The sequence below is a fragment of the Anolis sagrei genome, chromosome X, assembly GCF_037176765.1.
Source record: "Anolis sagrei isolate rAnoSag1 chromosome X, rAnoSag1.mat, whole genome shotgun sequence".
In the NCBI taxonomy this organism is placed as follows: domain Eukaryota; kingdom Metazoa; phylum Chordata; class Lepidosauria; order Squamata; family Dactyloidae; genus Anolis; species Anolis sagrei.
In genome coordinates, this window is record NC_090034.1 from 92900235 (window position 1) to 92926561 (window position 26327).

The 26327-nt window shown below is 41.9% G+C and overlaps 1 protein-coding gene across 1 annotated transcript in view; it reads right to left on the reverse strand.

The window, feature by feature from the left end:
- Positions 1-14592: 14592 nt before the first annotated feature.
- LOC132780646 (sialic acid-binding Ig-like lectin 13) overlaps positions 14593-26327 on the reverse strand; it is a 37508-nt gene continuing 25773 nt past the window's right edge. Inside the window, exons 8-9 of the mRNA XM_060784377.2 lie at positions 18780-18861; positions 14593-14983 (exon numbers count right to left, since the gene is read on the reverse strand). Coding sequence (XP_060640360.2) covers positions 14801-14983; positions 18780-18861 — 265 coding nt within the window. The 3' untranslated portion in view covers positions 14593-14800. The remainder of the gene's footprint in view (positions 14984-18779; positions 18862-26327) is intronic.

The following is a 26327-nucleotide window of genomic DNA, read 5'->3' on the forward strand; positions in this document are numbered from 1 at the left end:
GGTGATCGGGCATTGGAACAACATCGCTGGTCCAGTGGAGTTGATGTCGGAAGACAATCACTTCAGTGCTGGTGGTCTTTGCTTCTTCCAGCATGCTAACGTTTGTCCACCTGTCTTCCCAAGGGATTTACAGGATCTTTCAGAGGCAACACTGATGGAATCATTCCAGGAGTTGCATGTGATGTCTGTAGATAGTCCAGGGAGAAAGTAAGGTCTATTGGTTGAGAGCCTGAGACCAAGAAGAAAGGCAATTTGGCTGTGTGGGGAGAGTGAAGTCTAGTGGTTAGGGAGAGGGATCTGTTTGAAATAAGGTTGCCAGAATAAAAACTGGAGAGCGCTCCTGCACCTGTAATGGTTGTGTAGAAGTGGGGATTTCAGCACATGTTGCTTGCAAACTGATTTTGTTACAAGCAGCACTAACCAAAATTCCCCTTTCTACACAACCACGGAAGATACAACAGTCCTCTCAGTTTTCAGTCTGGCAGCCCCACACAATGTTGCCATGTGTGGGGTCAGATTTGACTATGGTAGTCCATGCTTTGGTTACATCCTGAATAGACTACTGCAACGCGCTCAACCTGGGGATGCCTTTGAAGACTGTTTGGAAGGTACAAATGGTCCAAAGGGTGGCAGCCAGATTGCTCACCAGGGAGCATACAACCCCCTTGTTACATCAGCTCCACTGGCTGCCAATCTGCTACCGAGCACAATTCAAAGTGCTAGCTTTAGCCTATAAAGCCCTAAATGGTTCTGGCCCAGTTTATCTGTCATATCTATCTCCCTCTATGAACCACTGTGGAGTTTAAGATCAACTGGAGAGGTCCTGTTCTCAACTCTGCCTCCCTTGCAGACTTTTTTCTTTTCCACAATCGTGATGTCTGGTGTATTGTGTTCCAAAACTTTGTCAGTCTGGATTTGAAAGTCCCACAGTATTTTTGCATGTTCATTTTCCACGACCTTTGCAGGTTTATGATCCCACCAATTCTTTGCTGCTGGCAGGTGGTACTTGTGACATAAGTTCCAGTGAATCATCTGGGCCACAGAGTTGTGACTTTGTAGTCCGTCTGTGCGATTTTCTTGCAACAGCTGAGGAGATGGCCCATGGTTTCATCAGCTTCCTTGCACAGTCTGCATTTTGGGTCATCTGCTGATTTTTCACCACCTTGTCATGGTGGGGGGCTTAACTGCTCCAAGGATGCTGAGAGCTGTGCTGATGGTAGTGTAACTACCAGCAGGTCCAACCAAGCCAGAGAGGTCTCAGCTGAGGAGTGGAACTAAAAGCACCTAACCCATTAGCACTATGGAGAAGCAAACCAAAACGAAGTCTATACTGGCTCGGTCGACGCCCAGGATAAAAAGGACCGTGGTGGATGCTGCTGATTCTGGACATCCATCGACAGTTGGGCTACAGAATCAAAATACAAATGAACCGTCACAGAAGCAGCAGAAATATACAGTGCCAGAAAACCACACAGTTTTGAAGTGCTATCTATTATTATTATTATTATTATTATTATTATTATTATTATGTTTATTTATAACCGGCTTTTTCTGTCCACAAAGGGAACTCAAAGTGGCTACCAGGCATCCCACCTTGCCTCAAAACCCCAATAGCATTTGTTCTTCTTTTCATGACAGATCTCTTACTCTGCATCACAATACATGTAACCACTAGCCGTCCCCTGCCATGCGTTACTGTGGCCCAGTCTGGTGACCTGTAAAATAAAGTAATTAGAAAGTGTTGGTTTTGAATATATGTAATTTCTTTATGCTTGTGGGTAAACACTATTTCTTGCTGTTTCTTTGTCAGTGTTGATGTGGAGATTGTCTGGTTTGCACACTCTGGAACATGCAATGTATAATTGTCCTTCTTTAGACATCCCTTATGTTTTCTTGCCCTGGTAAAGGGAGTTGGACTGGATGGCCTTAAGTATGGGGATTCTGTGTGGGAAGTTTGCCCCAGTTCTGTCGTTGGTGGGGTTCAGCATGCTCTTTGGTTGTAGGTGAACTATACATCCCAATAACTACAACTCCCAGATGTCAAGGTCTATTTTCCCCAAACCCCATCTGTGTTCACATTTGGGCACATTGAATATTCGTGCCAAGTTTGGTCCAGATCCATCATTGTTTGAGTCCACAGTGCTCTCTGGATGTAGGTGAACTACAACTCCCAAACTCAAGCTCAATGCCCACCAAACCCTTCTAGTGTTTTCTGTTGGTCATGGGAGTCCTGTGTGCCACATTTGGTTCAATTCCATCATTGGTGGAGTTCAGAATGCTCTTTAATTGTAAGTAAACTATAAATCCCAGCAACTACAACTCCCAAATGACAAAATCAATTTTTGAGTGATGGTCACTCCTTGGGTTAGTAGGTGCCTTGTGGCCAAATTTGGCATCAATTCATCCAGTGGTTTTTGAGTTATGTTAATCCCACAAACGAACATTACATTTTTATTTGTATAGACTAGCCATCCCCTGCCACGCGTTGCTGTGGCCCAGTCTGTGTATATGTGTTTTGTGTGTGTATGTATGTGTATGTGTGCATATATGTGGCTTTGCGCTTGTGTTATAATGTATTTTTTTTAAAAAAAATTGGCTATTTAAGTATCTTCCACTCTGTTTGTATGAGTGATGGTCATTTGTTGATCTGATTGATGTGTTGTGTCCAAATTTGCTGTCCATTCACCCAGTGGTTTTTGAGTTATGTTAATCCCACAAACGAACATTACATTTTTATTTATATAGATTCTCCTGCACTAGGTTCCAATGATACTTGTATTTATGCCATACCTCATGTTAATAATTGTATTTGAATATGACCAGGGCTGCTTTTTTTTTTTTTTTTGTGCCCAGGAATGATTTTGGCTAGACTCTATCTATCTATCTATCTATCTATCTAATCTATCACTATCATCTCTGCCTTTATCGTTATCTCTCACTGAGAGTCTCCTAATCTAACGAACCCCTTCTAATCGAATCATGTCTAATCTCTCTCTCCCTCCTCATCTTCCTCCTGTTATCTTTTCCCACTAATTGATAGCTCTGTCATTGCCAGTGATGGAAGAAAGGAGCGTCCAGACTGATACCGCCTCTGAATGCAGAGAGTTAAGGCTACGGGTCTCTTTCCTTGGTCATCCAAGTGACCTGGCCTGAGACTAGAAACAGCGAAGGGTTTGGAGGGGGAAGCGAGGATGATTAACAGGCACAGAAAGGCCCGAAATGATGGAATCAGCTTGCTGTGAAATTGGAGTCGAAGGTTGGGAAATAAAGAGAGGCTGGCTGATGGGATGGCAGTAAGTGGCAGCGGATGAAGGAGATGCCCCTCCTCCCATCACCCAGTGGGCACATTCTTCTGATAGGGAAGCATCCTCCATGACACCTCTCTGAGCACAACGTACTGAAGAGCCTTAAGTTATCCTCCCCCCCCCCCAAAATGTCATCAGTTACAATATAGTTCTAAGATTCCCCCATTTAATTAGTTACTTGCAGTTTTCATATTTTACATAAATTATCTGAACGCACATACCTGGATTATTTTCATCCAGTAGCATGATGCGCAGATGATGTTAGAGAAATCAAAGACCACCAGCACTGAAGCAATGCTCCTACGCCATCAATTCCACTGGACTGACTACATTGTTTGAATACTCGATCACCATCTCCCAAAGCAGTGTTACTATGCTCCCAACTCAAGAATGGGAAATGGCATGTTGGTGGACAAGAAAGAAGATTCAAAGATGGGCTTAAAGCCAACCTTAAAAACTGTGACATAAACACTGAGAACTGGGAGCCCTTGAGTGCTCAAACTGGAGGTCAGCTGTGACCAGCAGTGCTGCAGAATTCAAAGAGGCATGAATTGAGGGAAAAAGGAATAAATGTGCCAAGAGGAAGGTGTGTCAAAGATGGGCTTAAAGCCAACCTTAAAAACTGTAGTATAGACACCGAGAACTGGGAAGCCCTGGCCCTTGAGCACTCTAATTGGAGGTCAGCTGTGACCAGCAGTGCTGCAGAATTCGAAGAGGCATGAAAGGAGGGCGAAAGGAAGAAACGTGCCAAGAGGAAGGTGTGGCAAGCCAACTATGACCGGGTCCACCTTCCACCTGGAATCCAATGTCCTCACTGTGGAAGAACATGCGGATCAAGAATAGGGCTCCACAGCCAGCTATGGACCCACCGTTGAGACACTACACTTGGAGGAGCATCATCCTCGGGCTACGAGGGATCACCTAAATAAGTAAAGTAAGGCACAGATCAGAAGGTAAACTGCAGGTTATTGTTCGTCCACCATTTATTGAGATGACACCTCCTAGAACTAAAAAATGTAACCGTAACAGTTACTGTTACACAATTATTACTATTGTGTTTATTTAAGACTATTTTAAAAATGTGTTGTTGGAGGCAACCTTTTACCTCCCCACCAAGGTGATATTTATTGATCTGCTCGCATTACATGCTTTTGAACTGCTAGGTAGGCAGAAGCTAGGGCTGACAGCCAGGAGCTCTCCCTGGCTTGCAGCTTTGAACTGCTAATCCTCCGGTCAGCAGATTTCCTGCAGCTATTTGTTTAACCCATTGAGCTACTGTGGCCCCAGTGTGCTACTGTGGCCCCAGATATATATATATATATATATATATATATATATATATATATACACACACACACACACACACACACTCACTCACTCTACTTGTTTCACTGCCAACAGAACCTTTGAAGGCGCCAGCCACAGAGGCAGGCAAAACATCAGGAGAGAATGCTGCTGGAGCATGGTCATAAACCCTGAAAAATGCACAGAAACCCTATGTTTGGCCTCTGAACTCAGTTTGCAGCAACTGAAATAATCTGAGGACAAAGGAGAAAAGTTGGGAGGGAGGGAGAGAAAAACTGGACTTTTTATAAGCCTCTGAAAAAGTGGGATGGCAGAGGATTAATTAGGATTGCTGATGTCAAATAAGGTCAATTCCATATAATTGGCATCATAGGTAAAGGTAAAGGTTTTCCCCTGAACTTAAGTCCAGTTGTGTCTGACTCTGGGAGTTGGTGCTCATCTTCATTTCTAAGCCAAAGAGCTGGCGTTGCCCATAGACACCTCCAAGGTCATGACTACATGGAATGCTGTTACCTTCCTGTCAGAGTGGTACCTATTGATCTATTCACATTTGCATGTTTTCTAATTGCTAGGTTGGCAGAAGCTGGGGCTAACAGCAGGAGCTCACTGGCGACCTTTCAGTCAGCAAGTTCAGCAGCTCAGTGGTTTAACTCACTGCGCCACCAAATGTATTTCATCATTCAGCATTTCCCCCCTAAAATCTGTCCATCTGGTTGTCTGTCTCCGAAGAGAAGCAAAAAGGAAGCCTACATGGATTTCCAGTTTACTCTTGCATCAGAAGTCAGTCAAACTCACGCTGCGGTAGGACTCCCTAGAGACTAGTTCCCGGGACTTTGCAGAGGGCTAATAAATTTGCCAATGGCGGACTTCTGATTTTGTTTGGAGGAATGGAGGAGGGGATCCCATGTGAGCGATACATCAGCTTTAATGCCTTCATGAATAAATGATCAAATCGAAAAAGTGGGGGAAAGAACCACTATTAGAACTTAGTAGCCATCAGATAAAATGGTTTTTTCGCTCTCCCAAGAGGCCTGCATTCCCCCTGGAGCAGCCGGAAGGAAGACAAATTGGGGCACTGGAGAACCGAGACGGGAGACCTGAGAAAGCCAGCGGCTGGGGTTATTTTGCACAGAAATGCAGAAGGAGGGAGATTCAGGCCCAAGCATTGGGGCTGGAGTCAAAGGTCCTGCCACTACATCTGTGAAATGGTAATTTCCAGTCCAAGTATTCAGTGGAGAATCTCTGAGGAATCTGCAAAAGTGAATGAAGTCTGCAGTTTTATAGAGATAGTTGAAAATTCTGTTTGGTTCATATTGCCCCTGCTGTTATAATATCCAGCGCTGCCAGGACTGCTGACTGAAAGGTTGGTGGTTCGAATCCGGGGAGCGGGGAGAGCTCCCATATGTCAGCTCCAGCTTTTCATGTGGGGACATGAGAGAAGCCTCCCACAGGTTGGTAAAACATCCGGGCATTCCCTGAGCAACGTCCTTGCAGATAGCCAATTATCTCACACCAGAAGTGACTTGCATTTTCTCAAGTCACTCCTCTCTCTCTCTCACACACACACACACAAACACACAAATATTAAGAATGTCCTAAAATGTGAAGGGAACCCTGGTGACAGAGCAGGTTAAACTGTTGAGCTGCTGAACTTGCTGACCAAAAAGTTGGTGGTTCGATTCCAGTGACCAGGGTGAGCTCCTGCAGTTTAGCCCCAGCTTCTGCCAACCTAGCAGTTTAAAAACATGCAAGTATAGGTCGATCAATAGGTACTGCTTCTAACGGTGTTCCATGCAGGCATGCTGGCCACATGACCTTGGAGGTGTCTACCGACAGCGCTGGCTCTTCGGCTTAGAAATGAAGATGAGTACCACACCCCACAGTCTGACATGACAAGACTTAATGTCAGGGGAAACCGTTACCTTTACTTAAAATGTACAGATTTCTTCATGAGAGAATTTCATGATGCTGGTGGTGATGATGAACCCTAATGACCAACAGAAAATACTGGAGGTATTTGGAAGGAATTGACAGTGATTTAGGGGAGATGTAGTTCACCTACATCCGGAGAGCACTGTGAACCCAAACTACTATAGATCTGGAGCAAATTTGGCACAAATACCTAATATGCCCAAATTTGAAAACTGGTAGGGTTGGGGGGGAGGGGGTTGATTTTATTTATTTATTTATTTATTTATTTACGGCATTTATATGCCGCCCTTCTCACCCCGAAGGGGACTCAGAGCGGCTTACAACATATATTTTCATACAATATATTATATTATTAGCATAGTACAATATCAGTATTATATATTACTACATTGCACTATACCATTATATTGTAATATTATTAGTAATACTACATGTAATGTAAATATATGGAGTCCCCAGTGGCACAGTGGGTTAAGCACTGAGCTGCTGAGCTTGTTGACTGAAAGGTCGCAGGTTCGAATCCGGGGAGCGGCGTGAGCTTCCGCTGTCAGCTCCAGCTTCTGCCAACCTAGCAGTTCAAAAACATGCAAATGTGAGTAGATTAATAGATACGACTTCAGCGGGAAGGTAACAGTCATGCCAGCCACATAACCTAGGAGGTGTCTATGGACAACGCTGGCTCTTCGGCTTAGAAATGGAAATGAGCACCACACCCCAGAGTCGGACATGACTGGACTTAATGTCAGGGGACAACCTTTACCTTTACCTAAATATATGATTATAATTATAATATTGTAGTATTATTCCTAGTATTATATTGTATTACATTATAATATTATAGAAATTATATGTATACTATATACAATATACTATATTATATTTTGTTATTTGGGAGTTGCAGTTGCTGCCAAAGGGGTTCCCAAGCCCATCAGAAATATGTGTTTTCTGATGGTCTTTGGTGACCCCTCTGAAACCCCATTGGTGGCCCCCCAGTGGTCCTGACTCTCAGGGTAAGAAACGCTGCATTACTGCCACATACAGATTGGCTTGTGATTAGTAAAGCTAATTTAATAAGCCATGTAAACTCAAAGTGGAGATTTATAGGAATTGCTGCCATTTTACAAAGAGATGGTTCCGGTTCCTGTGACTTTGTAGATTATCCATAACTTTCCCTATGTCAACAGGAGGCACAAAACCTCAGTAATTAAATTTCAGTGTGTGCCGATCCAGTATTAAAAACTCTGCAGAAGAATTGCATTTCTGTTTTTTAATAAGGTGCTATTTTGCGACATAATACTCTGCAAATGCTCAGAAGTACACTTGCTCACTCACTGGCATAGACAGTGAGAACTGGGAAGCCCTGGCCCTTGACCGCTCCAGCTGGAGGTCAGCTGTGACCAGCAGTGCTGCAGAATTTGAGGAGGCACGAATTGAGGGTGAAAAAGAGAAACGTGCCAAGAGGAAGGTGCGTCAAGCCAACCCCGGCCGAGACTGCCTTCCACCTGGAAACCAATGCCCTCACTGCGGAAGAAGATGCAGAGCAAGAATAGGGCTCCACAGCCACATACAGACCCACAAGAATATTGGAAGACAATCATCCTCGGAAAGCGAGGGATCGCCTAAGTAAGTCACTCAAAACTATGGTCTGAATTATCAGTGAACAGCAGAGTTCTGATATGCCAAAGAGCAGTGGTTCTCAACCTGGGGGTCGCAACCCCCAAGGGGGTCACTGGGCCATTTTCTGGGGGTTGCGAAGGTGCCTCAGTTGGCCCTGCCCCCTCTGCCTCGTCAAAATGGCTGCTGGCCCCTGAGCCAGAGAAACAGCCAGGCTTTCCAGGTCAGCTCCTCCACCTTGCGCGAGATCTCCCTCGCCTCGATCGCTCTCCCTCTGGCTGGCAGCAAGAGGCTCCATGTAAGGCCAGGCTGCGTGGGGGATCCTCCTGTGCCTGGCTCTCACCACCTGCCAGGCTTGCCAGAGGCACGAGCCTCCCTGCCGGAGCTAGGCCCAGACTCCAGAATGCACCATGCAACAGCAACTCCCAAATGTCAAGGTATGTATATTTTCCCCAAACTTCTCCAGTATTTTCTGTTGGTCATGGGAGGCTTGTATGCCAAGTTTAGTTCAATTCAATTGTTGATGAAGTTCGGAATACTCTTTGATGGCAGGTGAATTATACATCCAAGCAACTGCAACTCCCAAATGTCAGGGTCTATTTCCCCCAAACTCCACCAGTGTTCAAATTTGGGCATATTGAGTATTTGTGCCACGTTTGGTCCAGATCCATCATCGTTTGAGTCCACAGTACTCTCTGGATGTAGGTGAACTACAATTCCAAAACTCAAGGTCAATACCCACCCTTCCAGTATTTTCTGTTGGTCATGGGAGTTCTTGTTGTTTGGGTTCACAATGCTCTCCAGATGTAGGTGAACTACATCTCCCCAAAATCACTGTCAATTCCTCCCAAACCCCTCCAGTATTTTTTGTTTGACATGGGAATTGTGTGTGGAGATCTCAGTAGTCTGTGGAAGTCAGAGCTGAATCAGTTAAAGGTACTGCAAATCCCATCATCTGTTTTCCATTCTTCCCCAAACATATTTTTCTGATTAATCACAATGCAATACAAATTATGTATTGTCGAAGGCTTTCATGGCTGGAATCACTAGGTTCTTGTGGGTTTTTTCGGGCTATAGAGCCATGTTCTAGAGGCATTTCTCCTGACGTTTCGCCTGCATCTATGGCAGGCATCCTCAGAGGTGTGAGGTCTGTTGGAAGTAGGAAAAATGGGTTTATATATCTGTGGAATGGCTGGGGTGGGGCAAGGAGCTCTTCCCTGCTGCAGTTAGGTGTGAATGTTTAGCTGATCACCTTCATTAGCATTTGAAGGCCTGCCTGAGTCTGAGAAAATCTGTTGCTGGGAGGTGTTAATCTGTGCCTGGTTTTTTCCTCTCTGTTGTTTAGCTGTTATAATTTTAGAGTTTTTTAATACTGGTAGCCAGATTTTGTTCATTTTCATGGTCTCTTCCTTTCTGTTGAAATTGTCCACGTGCTTGTGGATTTCAATGGCTTCTCTGTGTAGTCTGACATGGTGGTTGTTGGTGTGGTCCAGCATTTCTGTGTTCTCAAATAATATGCTGTGTCCAGGCTGGTTCATCAGGTGCTCTGCTATGGCTGACTTCTCTGGTTGAAGTAGTCTGCAGTGCCTTTCATGTTCCTTGATGCGTGTCTGGGCGCTGCGTTTGGTGGTCCCTATGTAGACTTGTCCACAGCTGCATGGTATACAGTAGACTCCTGCAGAGGTGAGAGGATCCCTCCTGTCCTTTGCTGAACGTAGTATTTGTTGGATTTTCTTGGTGGGTTTGTAGATTGTTTGTATGTTGTGTTTCCTCATCAGCTTCCCTATGCGATCAGTGGTTCCCTTGATGTATGGCAGGAACACTTTTCCTCTGGGTGGATCTTCATCTTTACTCTCGTGGCTTGTTCTTGGTCTTGCAGCTCTTCTGATGTCTGAGGTGGAGTATCCATTGGCCTGGAGAGCCCAGTTGAGGTGGTTCAGTTCATCTTGGAGGAGGTGGGGTTCGCAGATTCTTTTTGCACGGTCTGCCAAGGCTTTAATGGTGCTTCTTTTTTGACTTGGGTGATGGTTGGAGTTTTTATGTAGATATCTATCTGTGTGTGTGGGTTTTCTGTAGACGGTGTGACCCAATTGTTGATCTGGTTTGCGGATGACTAGGACATCTAGAAAAGGCAGTCTTCCTTCATTTTCTTTTTCCATGGTGAACTGGATGTTTGGGTGGATGCTGTTAAGATGGTCCAGGAACCTGTTGAGTTCTTCTTCTCCATGGCTCCAAATACAAATTATGTTGAATTTGTAACAATGAAAATACATCCTGCATATCACATATTTACACCACAATTCGTAACAGTAGCAAAATTACAGTTATTAAGGAGCAACGAAAATAATTTTATGGTTGGCGGTCACCACAACACGAGGAAGCATATTTAGGGGTCACGGTGTTGGAAAGGTTGAGAACCATTGCCAAAGAGATTTGTGACACTGGATTCCCATTCACAGAAGCACCGGTGTTTTGGACAGCGATCCCATGTTCCTAGTCTTGCCGGGAAATAATTGTGTTGCTATTCAAGTCATTTCCAACTTGCGGGGACCCTAAGGTGACCCTATCACAGGGCTTCCTTGGCAAGATCTGTTTGTTTTTCTCTGATGCTGAGATAGTGTGACTTTCCATAGCTGAATGGGTATCCAATACTCAAGCTACTACATCACACTGTCTCTCAGAAATAAAGATCTGAATGGAACTCATCCTGTGATCACATAATTTATTTGTTATTGAAAGTAGGCATTTGCTGACCCTCCTATAGAATATATTCCCACATGCTCTTTGTATGACACATGGATGCATTGACCAACAAGGAAAGAGGAAACATTTGGTAGTAACTGATACAGCTATGTTCAAGACTTCATTCATTTGTGCACAGCGCCACCTACTGGGATGTCTTTGCCTTGCAGAAAGGATAGAATAAAATCTTAAGCACCAGAAAGTGTCCAATAAAAGCAACTGAAATTCTATTAGTAATTCATTTTGGAGGTTCAGATGGCCCCCCGCTTCATTTCGTAAAGATCTGGAGGGGGTCCCATTTTGTTTCGTAATCCGAATCTCTGAAGCTTCGTAATTGTTTTGTTAAGATTTGTTCCATTTGCCGCAATGGGAAAAATTTCAAGGCTCGTTTCTCTGTTGGTTTTATAGTTTGGGCAAGTCACTCTCTCTCAGACACAGAGAAATGGCACCCATCAATCAAATCTTGCCAAGAAAATCCTATGATCCTATGAGAGAGTTGCCTTAGGGTCAAGCTTTTTATTATATTTATGTAAGGTAAAAGTTTCCCTTTGACATTGTCTAGTCATGTCCGACTCTGGGGGGTGGTGCTCATCTTCATTTCCAAGCCAAAGAGACAGTACTGTCCATAGATGTCTCCAAGGTCATGTGGCCAGCATGAATGCATGGGGTGCCATTATCTTCCCGTAGAAGCTGGGGCTAACAGCAGAAGCTCACTCTGCTTCTCTGATTCGAACCTCTGACCTTTCAGTCAGCAAGTTCAGCAGCTCAGCGGTTTAACCCACTTCATCACCAGGAGCATATTTATATATTTATTTCTAACCTAATATAGAGGCTAAGTCAGACACAACCTGAAAGCACACAACAACAACAACACAGGTAGGATTTTGGCCATTGGCTGGATAAATGAATGAATGCATGCCTTGGCTTCTTATTCATTCCAATTAGAAATATCTCAAATATTCATGTATGAAGAAAGTCATGGCTGTGAGTAAATTCTTATCCAGCCATAAACTGGGATTTTTCCCCATCACTAAACTCAAAGCAGCTTCATTAAATTCAGGTTTCCATTCCTTCCCTAGTCTTTCCTCAGCCAGCGGATGTCACTGTCGCCAAGTGATTTCTCAATTGATGTGTCCTTTAACCCTGGCACATCCTCCATATAAAATAAATGCTTAGTCGAAAGCTTTCGTAGCCAGAATCACTAGGTTGCTGTGAGATTCCCGGGCTGTATGGCCATGTTTCAGAAGCATTATCTCCTGACGTTTTGCCCATATCTATGGCAGGCATCCTCAGAGGTTGCAAGGTCTGTTGGAAACTAGGCAAGTGAGGCTTATATGTATGTGGAATATCCAGGGTCAAAGAAATAACTCTTGTCTGCTTGAGACAAGTATGAATGTTGCAAATGGCCACCTTGATTAACATTTAATAGTCTTGCAGCTTCAAAGCCTGGCTGGTTGCTGCCTGGGGGAATCCAGGCAGCAACCATGGCTGCTAGAAATGCACTCACATTGCATGCATGTGCACACACATGGAACACATGACAGTTGGATGACTAAAAAATGGATGTTTATTTGCAGCGGAGACAGCTGGGAGCTTTTGGTGCTTTCTGTCTGGATTGCACCGCACTTGCAAAGGGCGGGTGGCCCATCAGAGCTGTCATGCAAGTCATATGGTTACAGATCCCTGTCAATGTGAGATGACAGGTGGCTTGGAAAATGTATGTATGGCTTCCCTTGCTCACCTCTCCCTTTGTCTCTTCTTTCCAAAGCATTTCAGACACAGTGCTTATCTTTTTTCCATGTATTTATTTTAAAATTCTGTTTCACATTTTTGCCCCATGTTTAGGGTAACTTTTCTTTCTTATTACAATCAAATACAATGCAATAGAATACAATATATAAATTACACTATTATTATTATTTTAAAAAAATGCCATGAAGCCTGACTTTGCCACAGTAGTCCACGCTATTGTTGCATCCTGTTTAGACTACTGCAATGCGCTCTACATGGGGTTGCCCTCAAAGACTGTTCGGAAGGTGCAAATAGTCCAACGTGCTGCAGCCATATTGTTAACTGGGGCACCACATAGGGAAAATACAACCCCCATGTTGCAGCAACTCCACTAGCTGCCTATTAGCTACCGAGCATGATTCAAAGTGCTGGCTTAAATGGCTCCGATCCAACTTACCTGTCCAAACATATCCCCCTCTATAATCCAGTTCATAGATTAAGATCTTCCGGGGAGATCCTGCTCTCATCCCCACTGATCTCACAGGTGCAGCTGGTAGGGGACAAGGGACAGGGCCTTCTCGGTGGTGGCCCCACAGCTGAGAAACTCCCTCCCCAGTGAGATCAGGTCGGCCTCTTCCTTCCTGACCTTTAGAAGACAGTTAAAAACCCTTTTGTGGAACTAAGCATTTGGCCCATCATAGAAATATTTAAAGTCAAATTGAAAGTTGAAAGTACAATGACCCAGGAGTGTTTATGGACAATGTGATATGTAATTTTATGTGCTGTGTTTAATGATGTTTAATGTTTTATCGGGGGGGGGGGGTCAATGTTGATGTTTTATACTGTTTTTTATCAAAGGCATTGAATTGTTGCCAACACTGTGAACCACCCTGAGTCCCCTTTTGAGGTTGAGAAGGGTGGTATAAAAATACCACAAATAAATAAATATCTGAAATAAATGAAGGCAGCAACGTGACATTGGATGGAGGGTTAGGGGAACAAACAGCCTCAGACTTACAAAAAGAAATTGTGGGGCTTTCAAATAATAAAATAATCAGAAACTGAGGACATCATAGATACAAGTCAAATATCATCGAGGAAGGAGACAGGCAGATCATCCAGGATCAGGTATGATTATTAAATAAATTACACCCAGTCATCCACATTTGTGGGTTTAACTCCCTTGAAATTTCTAAATTCTGCTTGATGTTGACCATTCAGTAACACTGAAGGACCTAGAAAATCCTAGAGAGGGAATCTCTCAGGTTAAAAAAAATCCTTTCTATTATTTACAGTTTTTCAACAAGACTTCCAACCCCTCAAAGGTCCTCCCAGATATTTTGAACAGTCCAAACCAATATGGCTGATGATAAGGTATTATGGCAGTTGTAGTCCAAAGCCAATGCAAGACCAAAAGTTCCCTAATTCTCGCAAGCTTTAGATCATTTTTGGGGGGTTATTTTACTGTGTCCCTACAATATTCTTGCACATTAAAGATCTCCCCTCTTGACATCTAAACACCATCAAGGAGGAAGACAACCAGATCTTCAAGAGCTGGAGATCACCATTATACAAATGAATCATTAGAGTCGGCCCTCCAATTTTCTGGATTTGATGTTTTTCTGATTTGATTAACATGGCTTCTTTAGGAATCTCTAGTTTATCCACTGCAACTCTATGGTCTGGACAACATTGACCATAGAATAACACTGGAAGACTGAGAGATTCCTAGAGAGGTATCAGCAACCCATTCCAGGATTAGAGGTAATCCGATCCTGGAATGGATTGTAAGCAAATTACAAATGTTAATCATCCTCTACATTTGAGGATTTGATCATTTCCAGATTTGATTAATATGGCCTCTCTAGGAATCTCTCGGTCTTCCAGTGGGACTCTATGGATTCTGATGGGTCTAGACCATAGAGTAACACTGGAAGATCGAGAGATTCCTAGAGAGGCCATATTAATCAAGGTCTTGGTGAATGGTCGGGATGGCAACTATATTATTAGTTGAAGCTGTGTAATCCAATACAGGCAAGGCCATAGAAGGAAATGATTTCTTCTAAAGGCATACAGGAGATCAGAACAAGGAGGCAGCCTTCTCAATTTCAATTAGACTGAAGAGTCCTGTTACTTGATGTTTGTGTTTTCATCGAACAGTCTGAGAGCAACTATCTCTTGATTTCAGCATATTCTGTTTGAATTTCTTCTGGAATCACATCTGGTATGTCCTGCCGTGCAATAAACGTCAAAGATGCATAATGAAGGTCTTCAGAGTCACTGGGGACTTTGTCAGTGGATTCTTCAGCTTTTTCTGGTTCTTTGGTAACATCATTATCTATGGGGTTGGGATCCTATTGGCAAGAGGAAGAACAAACACCCAATATTATACAAATGCCACAATTCAGCTAATATTGCAACCTGTGTACAGGACTGTAATTCTGGAGGAATTGAAAAAAATAGCACACTGAGACATGCCAGGAAGAATAACACTCCTACCTTCTGATGGAATCCATCTTGCTCTGTACCATCTCTCCATGGTCAATTAATGATTAGTGGAAAGAGGAGCAGCAAAAAAAACCCCAAAAACATCTGGCTATGTGGCTGCAGCCAGATAAACCATAATGATGTCAACCTATGAGACCTTCTCATGATCCTTAGAGTTCCTGGAGGACAGCTCTGTCCATAAGCCTTTAGTGTCATGGCCAGTTTTGATAGTAAGGATGAGGAATTGCTGGAGTGGCCAGCAAAGGAGATGGAGGCCAGCAGCTCCCAGAAGTCTCCCCAACCTAGCTCAGGTACTGCTGAAGATGACCCTTTAGCAGTAGCATTTGCTCCAGCAATCTGATTAAGCTGAGGCAAATACATCTGAACAGGCTATCAACAAACTAGACATACACCCAGCTTTGGAACACAGGAGAGAATCATAGAATCATAGAGTTGGAAAAGACCTTGTGGGCCATCCACTCCAACCCCTTGCCAAGAAGCAGGACAATCGCATTCAAAGCACCCCTGAAGATGGCCATCCAGCCTCTGTTTAAAAGCCTCCAAAGAAGGAGCCTCCACCACACTCCGGGGCAGAGAGTTCCACTGCTGAACAGCTCTCACAGGCAGGAAGGTCTTCCTAATGTTCAGATGGAATCTCCTTTCCTGTAGTTTGAAGCCATTGCTCCGCGTCCTTGTCTCCAGGCCATCAGAAAACAAGCTTGCTCCCTCCTCCCTATGACTTCTTCTCACATATTTATACATCATGTCTCCTCTCAGCCTTCTCTTCTGCAGGCTAAACATGCCCAGCTCTTTAAGCTGCTCCTCATAGGTCTTGTTCTCCAGACCCTTGATCATTTTAGTTGCCCTCCTCTGGACACCTTTCAGCTTGTCAACATCTCCCTTCAATTGTGGTGCCCAGAATTGGACACAGTATTCCAGGTGTGGTCTAACCAAGGCAGAATAGACAGGTAGCATGACTTCCCTGGATCTAGGCACTAGGCTCCTATTGATGCAGGCCAAAATCCCATTGGCTTTTATGCTGACACATCACATTGTTGACACATGTTTAACTTGTCCACAAGGACTCCAAAATCTTTTTGACATGTACTGCTCTCGAGCCAGGCGTCCCCCATTCTGTACAGCATGCTGAATTTTGCTAGTCTGCTATTTTTGCAAGATTAGCAGAGAAACGAGCCTTAAACAAGCAACAGCTGACAGCATAGGATAAAGAGATTCTCAGTGTGAAGGTTTGTACTGGCAGTCAACATGGTTGTTTCTTGACTGAACCTTGACTGCTACTATTAGGACTCTCAGCATGCAGGACCCTGGATTGTGACCTTGGCTGTTGTTTGTTCCTGAAGTGACTCTGTATTTCTCTGGCTTGACCTCACTAATTGGACTTTGGATCACAGCATTGGCTCACCCTATTGGCTTGTTGTTTAAACTTTGTTGTTTTTTTTAATTATTATTCTAGACTCTCGACTTTGTTTGGCTTACTCCTTTCTGCTACTCATTTTGGACTGCACTTCTGATCAAACTCAGATGGTTTTAATAATAAATTTTAAACTTCCACTTTATGTCTAATTTTTGTTGGTGTATTTTAATGTGTATTTTATGGAAATATGTTTTAATATTAATATGTGTATTCTGCGGAGTATGTGTGTTTTGATTTTGTGTTTTGGCAATGTTGTAACCTCAAGCCATGAGAAGAGGTGGGGAAGAAATAAAATTATTATTATTTGAAACACAACAAGATTAGTAAACAGCAAACAAGATCACTATGCTGGTTGTTGTATTGGAGCACACATCGGACACTTCCCAAGTGTCTAGGGCTATGTGATATATTGGTGAATAATGTGTGCAGATCGCATTAGGGTGGCCTTTTGCAATTGACAGATGGTAATTTTGTTAGCGCCAATTGTGTTTAAGTGCAGGCCACGGTCTTTAGGCACTGCACCCAGTGTGCCGATCACCACTGGGACCATTTTGACTGGCTTGTGCCAGAGTCTTTGCAGTTTAATCTTTAAATCCTCGTATTGTGTCAGCTTTTCCAGTTGTTTCCAATTATTATTATTATTATTATTATTATTATTATTATTATTATTATTTGAAATATAACAAGATGAGTCCACAGCAGACACTCTGTTGGCTGTTGTATTGGATCATACGTCGGACACTTCCCAAGTGTTTAGGACTGTGTGATGTATCGGCGAATAATGCATGCAGATCCCAGTAAGGTGGTCTTTTACAGCTGGCAGATGGTAATCTTGTCAGTGCCGATTGTGTTTAAGTGCAGGCCAAGGTCTTTAGTGTGCCGATCACCACTGGGACCACCTTTACTGGTTTGTGCCAGAGTCTTTGCAGTTCGATATTTAAATCCTCATATTGTGTCAGCTTTTCCAGTTGTTTCTCGTTAATCCTACTGTCACCTGGGATTGTAACATGGACAATCCATACTTTGTTTTTTAACATGATCGTGAGGTCAGGAGTATTATGCTCCAAAACTCTGTCTGTCTGAATCCGGAAGTCCCAGAGTAGCTTGATGTGTTCATTTTCTGTAACTTTTTCCATCTTGTGATCCTACCAGTTCTTTGTTACAGGAAAATAGTATTTTTTTGGCACAAGTTCCAATGAATCATCTGAGCAACGGTGTTATGCCTCTGCTGCGCGTTCTTCTGTCTGTGCGATCTTCTTGCGGCAGCTGAGAATGTGATCTATTGTTTCATCTGCTTCCTGGCAGAGTCTACACTTGCAGACTCTACACTTGCAGACTCTACACTTACTACTACTACTACTACTATTATTATTATTCACGACATCTGACTACAGACACAACAAGATACTTCTCCGCCATTCCCTGCACTCCACTGGCCACCAAATGGCCATGGGAGGCCCAGCAGCAAGGTGGGCTTTGAGGAGAATGGGGAAACTTTGAGTGAGAGTAATAATGAATTTTTCCTTCCCCAGTGATTAAAAGAAATACATCTGCTACTATTACACAGTTCTCTTTCAGTCCCACCATGTTTACTCCTCTGCCTATACAGGCAGAGAAGTGTCCATATGGAATCTTTGCTGTCAACTTTATCCTTGGGAAGATATGCAGAGCCATAAGTGTTTTCATTTGTGGCCTCAAGAGAGCAATGCAAATGATTAGCTCAACCTTTAGCAGAATCTAATCTTGCTGCACAATTTGCAGATCCATAATCTTGAATCCCTCGATCTTAGAGATACTAGATAAATCAGGCATGGGCAAACGTTGGTCCTCCAGGTGTTTTGGACTTCAACTCACACAATTCCTAACAGCTTCAACTCCCACAATTCCTATTAGCTGGGTGTTGAAGTCTAAAACACCTGAAAGGCCAAAGTTTGAGATAAATACTAGTAAATCAGTATAAGGAACCCTTTAATGGGAGCAAAGCTTGGAAAGATTACTTCTCAGATTACTTCCCCCAAATCCAATACATGGCAATGGGATTCCGAAAGATATTCCTAAAAATGTTATTTATCTTGAGAGCTGCTTTGGGAGTGAAGAACCAGTAGGGACTCAAGACCCACCTGAAGGTCCGAAGACCCAGCTCCAAACCCTTCACATTGGCTGCTGGTCAACCAAGTGCTTATATGGATGGCTTAACAGTAAAAAGGGGGAAAGGAGATGCTACACACCTGGTCACTAGGGGGGAAGTCGCTATGGAGTGTTTGGAGTCTTTTATGAGATTCCAAGTCCATCATAGATTTCCTCCGGTACCTGAAAAGAAATGTCATTTCCTTTATATCTAACAGAGCTTAGACCACCTCCACATAAAATACCAACCCTCTATGAACACAAGCAATTTACAGATTCACCGCCATCAATTGTACACATTCATTGCTATCCATAATGATAACAGCGACAGAAGAGTTGATTGTGTTAGTAATGGTTTAGTGGGCATGATGTAAATCATGATTTGCAGAAACACAATCAATGCACTGTAGAATATTTAGACACGCACAGAACATCCAAGGTTCTATTTACACTATACAATTATAGAGAAAGGAGTCCACATAACAGCCATAGCTCTATCCTATTAAATCCATGGATTGGCAGTTTAGGGAGGAGTATTTTGAATTCTCAGTCGGAATGTTCAAATGGCTCAAAAGACTACAAATCCCAGCCTTTCATAGACTAAAGTGAAATAATAGCACTATAACCATGTAGTGCAGCATTTCTCAACCTGGGGGTCGGGACACCTGGGGGGGTCACGATGGGGGGTATCAGAGGAATCGGCAAAGACCATCAGAAAACACAGTATTTTCTGGTGGTTATGAGGGTTCCAATTGGCCCAATTCTATCATTGGTGAGATTCAGAATGCTCTTTGATTGTAGAGGAACTATAAATCCCAGCCACTACAACTCCCAAATGTCAAGCTTTATTTTCCTCAAATTCCACTAGTGTTCACATTTGAGCATATTGAGTATTCATGCCAAGTTTGGTCCAGACCCTTCATTATTTGAGTCCACAGTGCTCTCTGGATGTAAGGGAACTACAACTTCAAAACCCAAGGCCAATGCCCATCAAACCCTTTTCAGTGTTGGTCATGGGAGTTCTGTGTGCCAAGTTTGGTTCAATTCCATTATTGATGGAGTTCAGGATGCTCTTTGATTGTAGATTAACTATAAATCCCAGCAACTACAACACCCAAATGACAAAATCACCCCCACCCCCAACCCCACCAGTATTCAAATTTGGGCATATCAGGTATTTGTGCTAAATTTCATCCAGTGAATGAAAATACATCCTGCATATCAGATATTTACATTACAATTCATAACAATAGCAAAATGACAGTTATGAAGTAGCAACAAAAATAATTTTATCTTTGGCAGTCACCACAACATGAGGAACTGTTTTAAGGATTCGTGGCATTAGGAAGGTTGAGAAACACTGGTGTAGTGTGAATGGGCTACATATGTGTTCTAATCCTTAAAAAAAACCCAAAACAAAAGCGGTTGCCCTAGACTTCTTCTCTTGATAGAAGAACCTTTCCAGACATTGTTTCCTCCAAGAAATATCTGTCTCTTACATTCAATTCTGAACCTAAGAAGCAATGTTGTACACCTCCATGTACCAAGAGAGATGAGATTGTCTAGGTTTTAATAAAAGATCATAATGTAGGAAGCATGCACTAGTAAGGGTGAGGGGAAATTACACAGATTTGCTTTTTTTGTTTTCAAAACCAGACGAAACCCAAGACAAAAATGGAACCAAGGACAGTACACTGCATTTGGATCCTATGCACATAATGCAGATGGGCATCAAAGAGATTTATTCCCAGTATGATTTTCTCTGGATGTTACACATTAATGGCAAAAAAGGAAAGTTAGTTGACAGAGAGTAGAAGTACAGGTGCTGAAAAGTATCATTTCAAAGTTTTGGTTTCAGAACTAGTTAAAAGTGTCAGCAACAAAGCAGGAGACAGATGGTATCATCAGAAGAATACAATGATAATTTAGACAATAGATTAGACAGACAAAAAAGGGAGAAAACAGAATAAAGAAGCTTACCTGAAGAATCTGGAGAATATTTTCCAGAACACCTGGAAAAGTTATTTGCTTGTTTAATAGAAATAATGTTTATCAATGAACAGTACTGCTTTGGGCACCTTTTAGAATTAACATTGCACATCCTCTAAACATGTAATACATGAGGATATGATTTTGAGACTTCAAAGGTGCAAGCAAAATGGATATAATTCAAAACTGACAATAAAAAAGGATGTGGTGCGGATATATCTGGTGTATAATTGTGATTGCTTCAAGGAAATAAGATGGGGAGGAACTATTATTTTTAAATATGCAATTTGAAAAGTTTATAAATGATTATTTTGAAGGAGCTGATCAGGCATAAACTATTTCTTTTTGCTTCTAGACTTGAACAAAGTCCACAGTTCCTAAAATTATCAGAATGAGGGTTTACAACAGCAATCTGAATTCAGACCTAGATAGAAAGTGTAAAAGAAGCATAATCCATAAGGGCAGTTATGCAATGCAAGTAATACTATCAGGAGAATTGTACCTTTGTAAAATATTAGTCAAGGCAACTCTCTCCTGTTATATACTATAGCAATAGTTCCTAACCTCTGGTCCGTGGACCATCAGTGGTCCACAAGAACTAGAATATGGTCCACGGTCTCACCGTTGTATGGTGATTACTGAATGGCATATGTTCTTCATCAGAAACTAGAGCTGATGTGGTCTATCCAATGCAATTTTCTTAATCAGCATCCCAAATAACCAAACCAAAGCCAAAGTTGACCAAAAACCAATTCATAAGCCTTTTGGTTCTAATGTTGGAGAGTAGTCCCTTATCAAAATGGTCCCTGGTAAAGTGGTCCCTGATCAAAAAATAGTTGGGAACCACTGCACTATAGGGAGTGATCTATAGTACTTCCATCATGGGAATAGGATTCACAGAATCCTGTTTTCCACAAAAATTCAATGATAATTTAGACAATTATGGGTTTTTATTCCCACAAGAATAAAAACCCATAATGGGCTAAACGTAGAAGTGTCTGTGCCTTCAAGTCACTTATCAATTTCTGGTAACTCCATAAAGAGTTTTCTTAGGAAAGTAATACCCAGAGGTGGTTTTGGCAGTTCCTTCCCATGGGAGATAGTCTTATAGCAGGGCTTCTTAAACTTACCCCACTTTTCCCAAAAATATTTCTGGCTGAGATATTTTGATGTGATCCCAGGTATATATACATATATATGTATATATACATATATATACTGTTTTAATGAATGCTTTACTTATTGTTTTAATTGTTATTATATTGTGTTATATGTAGTGGCATCAAATTGCTGCCAAATGTAAGCCGTTCTGAGCCCCCCTTTGGGGGCTGAAAAGGAACAGGATAGAAATACCGGAAATAAATAAATAAATAATATACATAAATATTAAAAAACAAAAATTGACTAACAATAAATCAGCATTTCCAAGACTTACTACACAGGCTGATTTTCCTTTTTGTGGAGTAGGATGCTAAGGAATCCTAAGCAATGCGTCCTAAATGCACTTTACAAGAGACTAGAACTGTCTGCACGCCCACCTGTCCCTAAAATATCTATCCTATTTCCCTTGAACATGCCCAGCATTTTTAAATTTTAATCCTTACATTTGGCCCTGCTATATGTTTTTAAAATGTGTCATGTCATTATTGTATTGTTTTGCTTTGTTATGAGTTATTTATTGTTGTTTGCTGTTGTTAAGTTTTATGATATATTTGGGCTCGGCCTCTTGTAAGCCGCATCGAGTCCTGCGGGAGATGGTAGTGGGGTATAAATAAAGGTTTATTATTATTACAGCTGAAGCATTTTCTGCAAAATTGCACTGCAAACACTAGCCATTGTTGCTAACAGATTTGTGTGAATGGGTGGCATTCAGAAACTTTATCCTGTTGCTAATTTCTTGGGGACCCCCAACACTGAGCAACATTGGGGCCAGAACCCACATTTTTAAGAAGTGGTGGTCTATAACACCTGATATCCTAGTGTTCATTGCTTGTTTCCCACCCAAAACTAACCAGGACTGATCTTGCTTTGTTTCCAAGATCAAACAGGATCTGGTGCCTTATGCAGGCCTACTTGATAAAGGTATCTGTAAGCAAACAGATCAGTGGAAAGATCTGTCTCTGACTTTAGATGTACTGGTTTGAGTGTTGGTGACTAGGGTTCAAAACCCTTCTTGGACCCAGAAACCTACTGAGCAACCAAGTCACACACTCTCATCCCCTAAATAAGGCATTTACAAACCTACTCTGAAGACTTTCCCCACAAAAACAACTCCACAAGAGGTTTCCTTTGGGGTTGCCATAAGGCAGATATAACTTGAAGGCATACAACAACAACCCCCCTTCAGTTTTTACTTGAGAAACCTCTGAAAACAGGAGACCTTGGCACCTCTGTCCTCATCCAACTCTTCCAACCCTACTTTGTCAGGAAACACAAGCTTCTTCATATTCTGTGAAGAAATGAGGGACAGAATATGGGCAAGACCAGATGCCTGTGTCGTGTAGAGGTTAGTTTTAGAACAAGACACACTGGAAGCCTAGTTATAATCCCTATGGAGCTGTGATTTTCATTGAAGGGCCTGCCAGCCTTTCATGTGCAAGTTATAGGTTTAGTACATGGCTTGGCTGAGCCTTGCATAAGGAGCTGTTCTCCCTTTTCTTGTTGATGTGTTTCTCTTTTTAGTTACAGGTCTGATTCTATGCATGCAAACAAACAGTCATGGGTTAAATAGTGTGATAAATGAAGAATAAACAGCAGATTTTTTGAAAGCAATCTAAGAATATATTAGTTATTCAAAGAACACATTGATTTAAGCCTCAGGCATTTGAATATGTTACCAAATGACAAATCGGGGAGGCTGTTCTATGAGCCAATCATTATTACATCAAAAGAAAAATAAGCAACTTGGAATTTGGATTGATTCACAAATATATGAATAAGGGAAGGATAACTTTGGTGACGAAGGAAAACTATTCCTTAGAGAAGCTAATATTAGGAATGTGTTTCAGACTTCAGAGAAATTATTTTTCTTGGACTATTGTTCCAAGTATTCCTTGTGGTCAGGGGGATTGAGGGAGTTGTAGGACAAAATAATTTTTAAGATCTGGGATTTTCGATACCAAATCACCAACCAATATTAGTTTTCAATATTAGTTGGTTATTATCTTATTAGAACTCGGGAGGACTTTGCAAAGGTACACATGATTTTTCCACATTAGATTTGACATTAGGGTTGCCAGAGTAAAAACTGGAGAGGGCTAGTGTACCTTTGATGAAGGCATTTCAGCAAGTATTGTTGACATTCCCTCTTCTATACAACTATCAAAGGTTTGATATCTCAAGTTATCTCTCTCCATATCCTGAGTTCAATTTATATTTGTTTAATAGAGGAATACAGACATGTTTTTAGCAAACAGAAACATGGAGAGACCGGTATGAGTGCACCCTCCAACTGTCCTACAAAGTAAAGGTTTCCCCTGACATTAAGTCTAGTCATGTCTGACCCTGGGGTGTGGTGCTCATCTCCATTTCTAAGCTGAAGAGCCGGCATTGTCTGTAGACGCCTCCTAGGTCATGTGACAAGCATGACTGCATGGAGCGCTGTTACCTTCCCACAGAAGCAGTACCTATTAATCTACTTACATTTATGTATTTATTTATTTACAGTATTTATATTACGCCCTTCTCACCCCACAGGGGACTCAGGGTGGATTACAATGTACATATACATGGCAAACATTCAATGCCATAGAGACACAACAAATAGAGGCTATTTAACAATCCAGCTTTTCATGAGGATATTCTGGCCACCAGGGGAGCTGTCGCTTCAGCGTCCATTTGTGACACTGATGAAGTACTTCCTCATTCTTTGCATGCTTGCTGGAGATTTTTATGGCCTTGTAAATTTGTTAAATTAGCCTCCCCACATAAATTTCCTACTTGACAGATGCAATTTGTCTTTCAGGCTGCAAAGGTCAACAACAAGCTACACAAATTGGTCGGAAGCTCACTCCAACCAGGGCTGGCTTTGAACTCATGACCTTTCGGTCAGTGGTGATCTTAATGCAGCTGACTCCCAGCCAGGATGTTTTCGAACTGTTAGGTTGGCAGTAGCTGGAGCTACTTAGGTAAAGACAGACCCAATTAATCCTCTGTTCTCCCTCTTTTACATCTACTGTTAAAATGTCCCAGTTTCTCCTTAGATTACTTCAACTGCTGCAAAAGTAATTTTTGTGCAATTAAATCAGCAGGGACTGGGAAAAGGGGTCAGTATCTTGTTCTTCCCAGTAAGTTCAGGCAAATGCAAACTGCTGCAGTTTATTCTAGCTTGCATTTTCTTGCAAATGAATAAGTTTTGATTTCTTGACCACATTGTAATATTGCATGCCCTGGTTTCCAGTATAATGAAGGCCTGGGCTCATGTTTGCAGCCCACATCTGGCAGGTTCGATCCTTAGCAGAAGGCTGAGGAACATCCAGCCTTCCAGATTTTATTGGGTGCTGTCTTGTGAACCTGCACTATAAGTTGTGTTGGTAAGGTCTGATGGGAATTATAATCAAAGAACATCTCAAGGGCAATATTTTGCTCATCCCTAACCATAGGCACACTAGTAAATAATAGGTATTTTAAGTCTCATACTTGGAAAGGGCATTGTCAGAGACCTTGAGGGGACCTCTGTACCAGTCACTTTCATATGAAGCTGAATGAACCAACGGCGTGTCTCAGTATAAACCAGATCTATCTTCCTGATTTCTCCCTGCTTCAGAAATATCTCTTTTTTTCAAGCTGCCTACTTGGGAGCTTCGGCAGAAATTGATTGTAACACAGCATATTTAAGTTGATCAATTATAAATAAGACCGACTTTGCTCTGGGAAATTAAATAATTTGTTATTGTCAGACAACGAGGTAGTGTACTGATGAACTAAGGGGATTTTTTTTTCAGACTTAATAACACTCCCGAGAAGGATAAACTAACTATATGGGAAACTAATAAAGCTTATATGAGGGAAGCATTCATAAAAAATTTCATATTTGAATTAAAGAAGAAAAGGCAGAGAGAGGCAAAGGGAGAGAGAGGAATATATTAACAACACTGAAACAGTAAAAAATGGAACGTTAAGAGAAAAAGGACAGATTATCTTCTGCATAAAATAGAAGAGAAGCTTTTAAAATAAATCTCAGAGATTATTCACAGTGCAGATAATCTTTTCAAGGAGAAAGGAGAGAATATATACAGGCAAATCATCGCTTAATGGAATAAACCAGCCTTCTGCAAGATGTGTTGGCCTATACCTCCAGTATTTCAAGATAGCTTGGGTTGGCTGGGATGATGGGAGACATAGTCCAAGATATTACAATTATAAATGAGATATAGTAGAGTCTCACTTATCCAACATAAACGGGCTGGCAGAACATTGGATAAACAAAAATGTTGGATAGTAAAGAGCGATTAATAGGGAAAAGCCTATTAAACATCAAATTATGTTATGATTTTACAACTTAAGCACAAAACATCATGTTTTACAACAAATCGGCAGAAAGAGCAGTTCAATACATGGTAGCGTTACATAGTAATTACTGTATTTACGAATTTAGCACCAAAACATCACAATGTATTGAAACAAGTGTGGATCTGGGTGGGAGGCTGACTGTGTTGAAT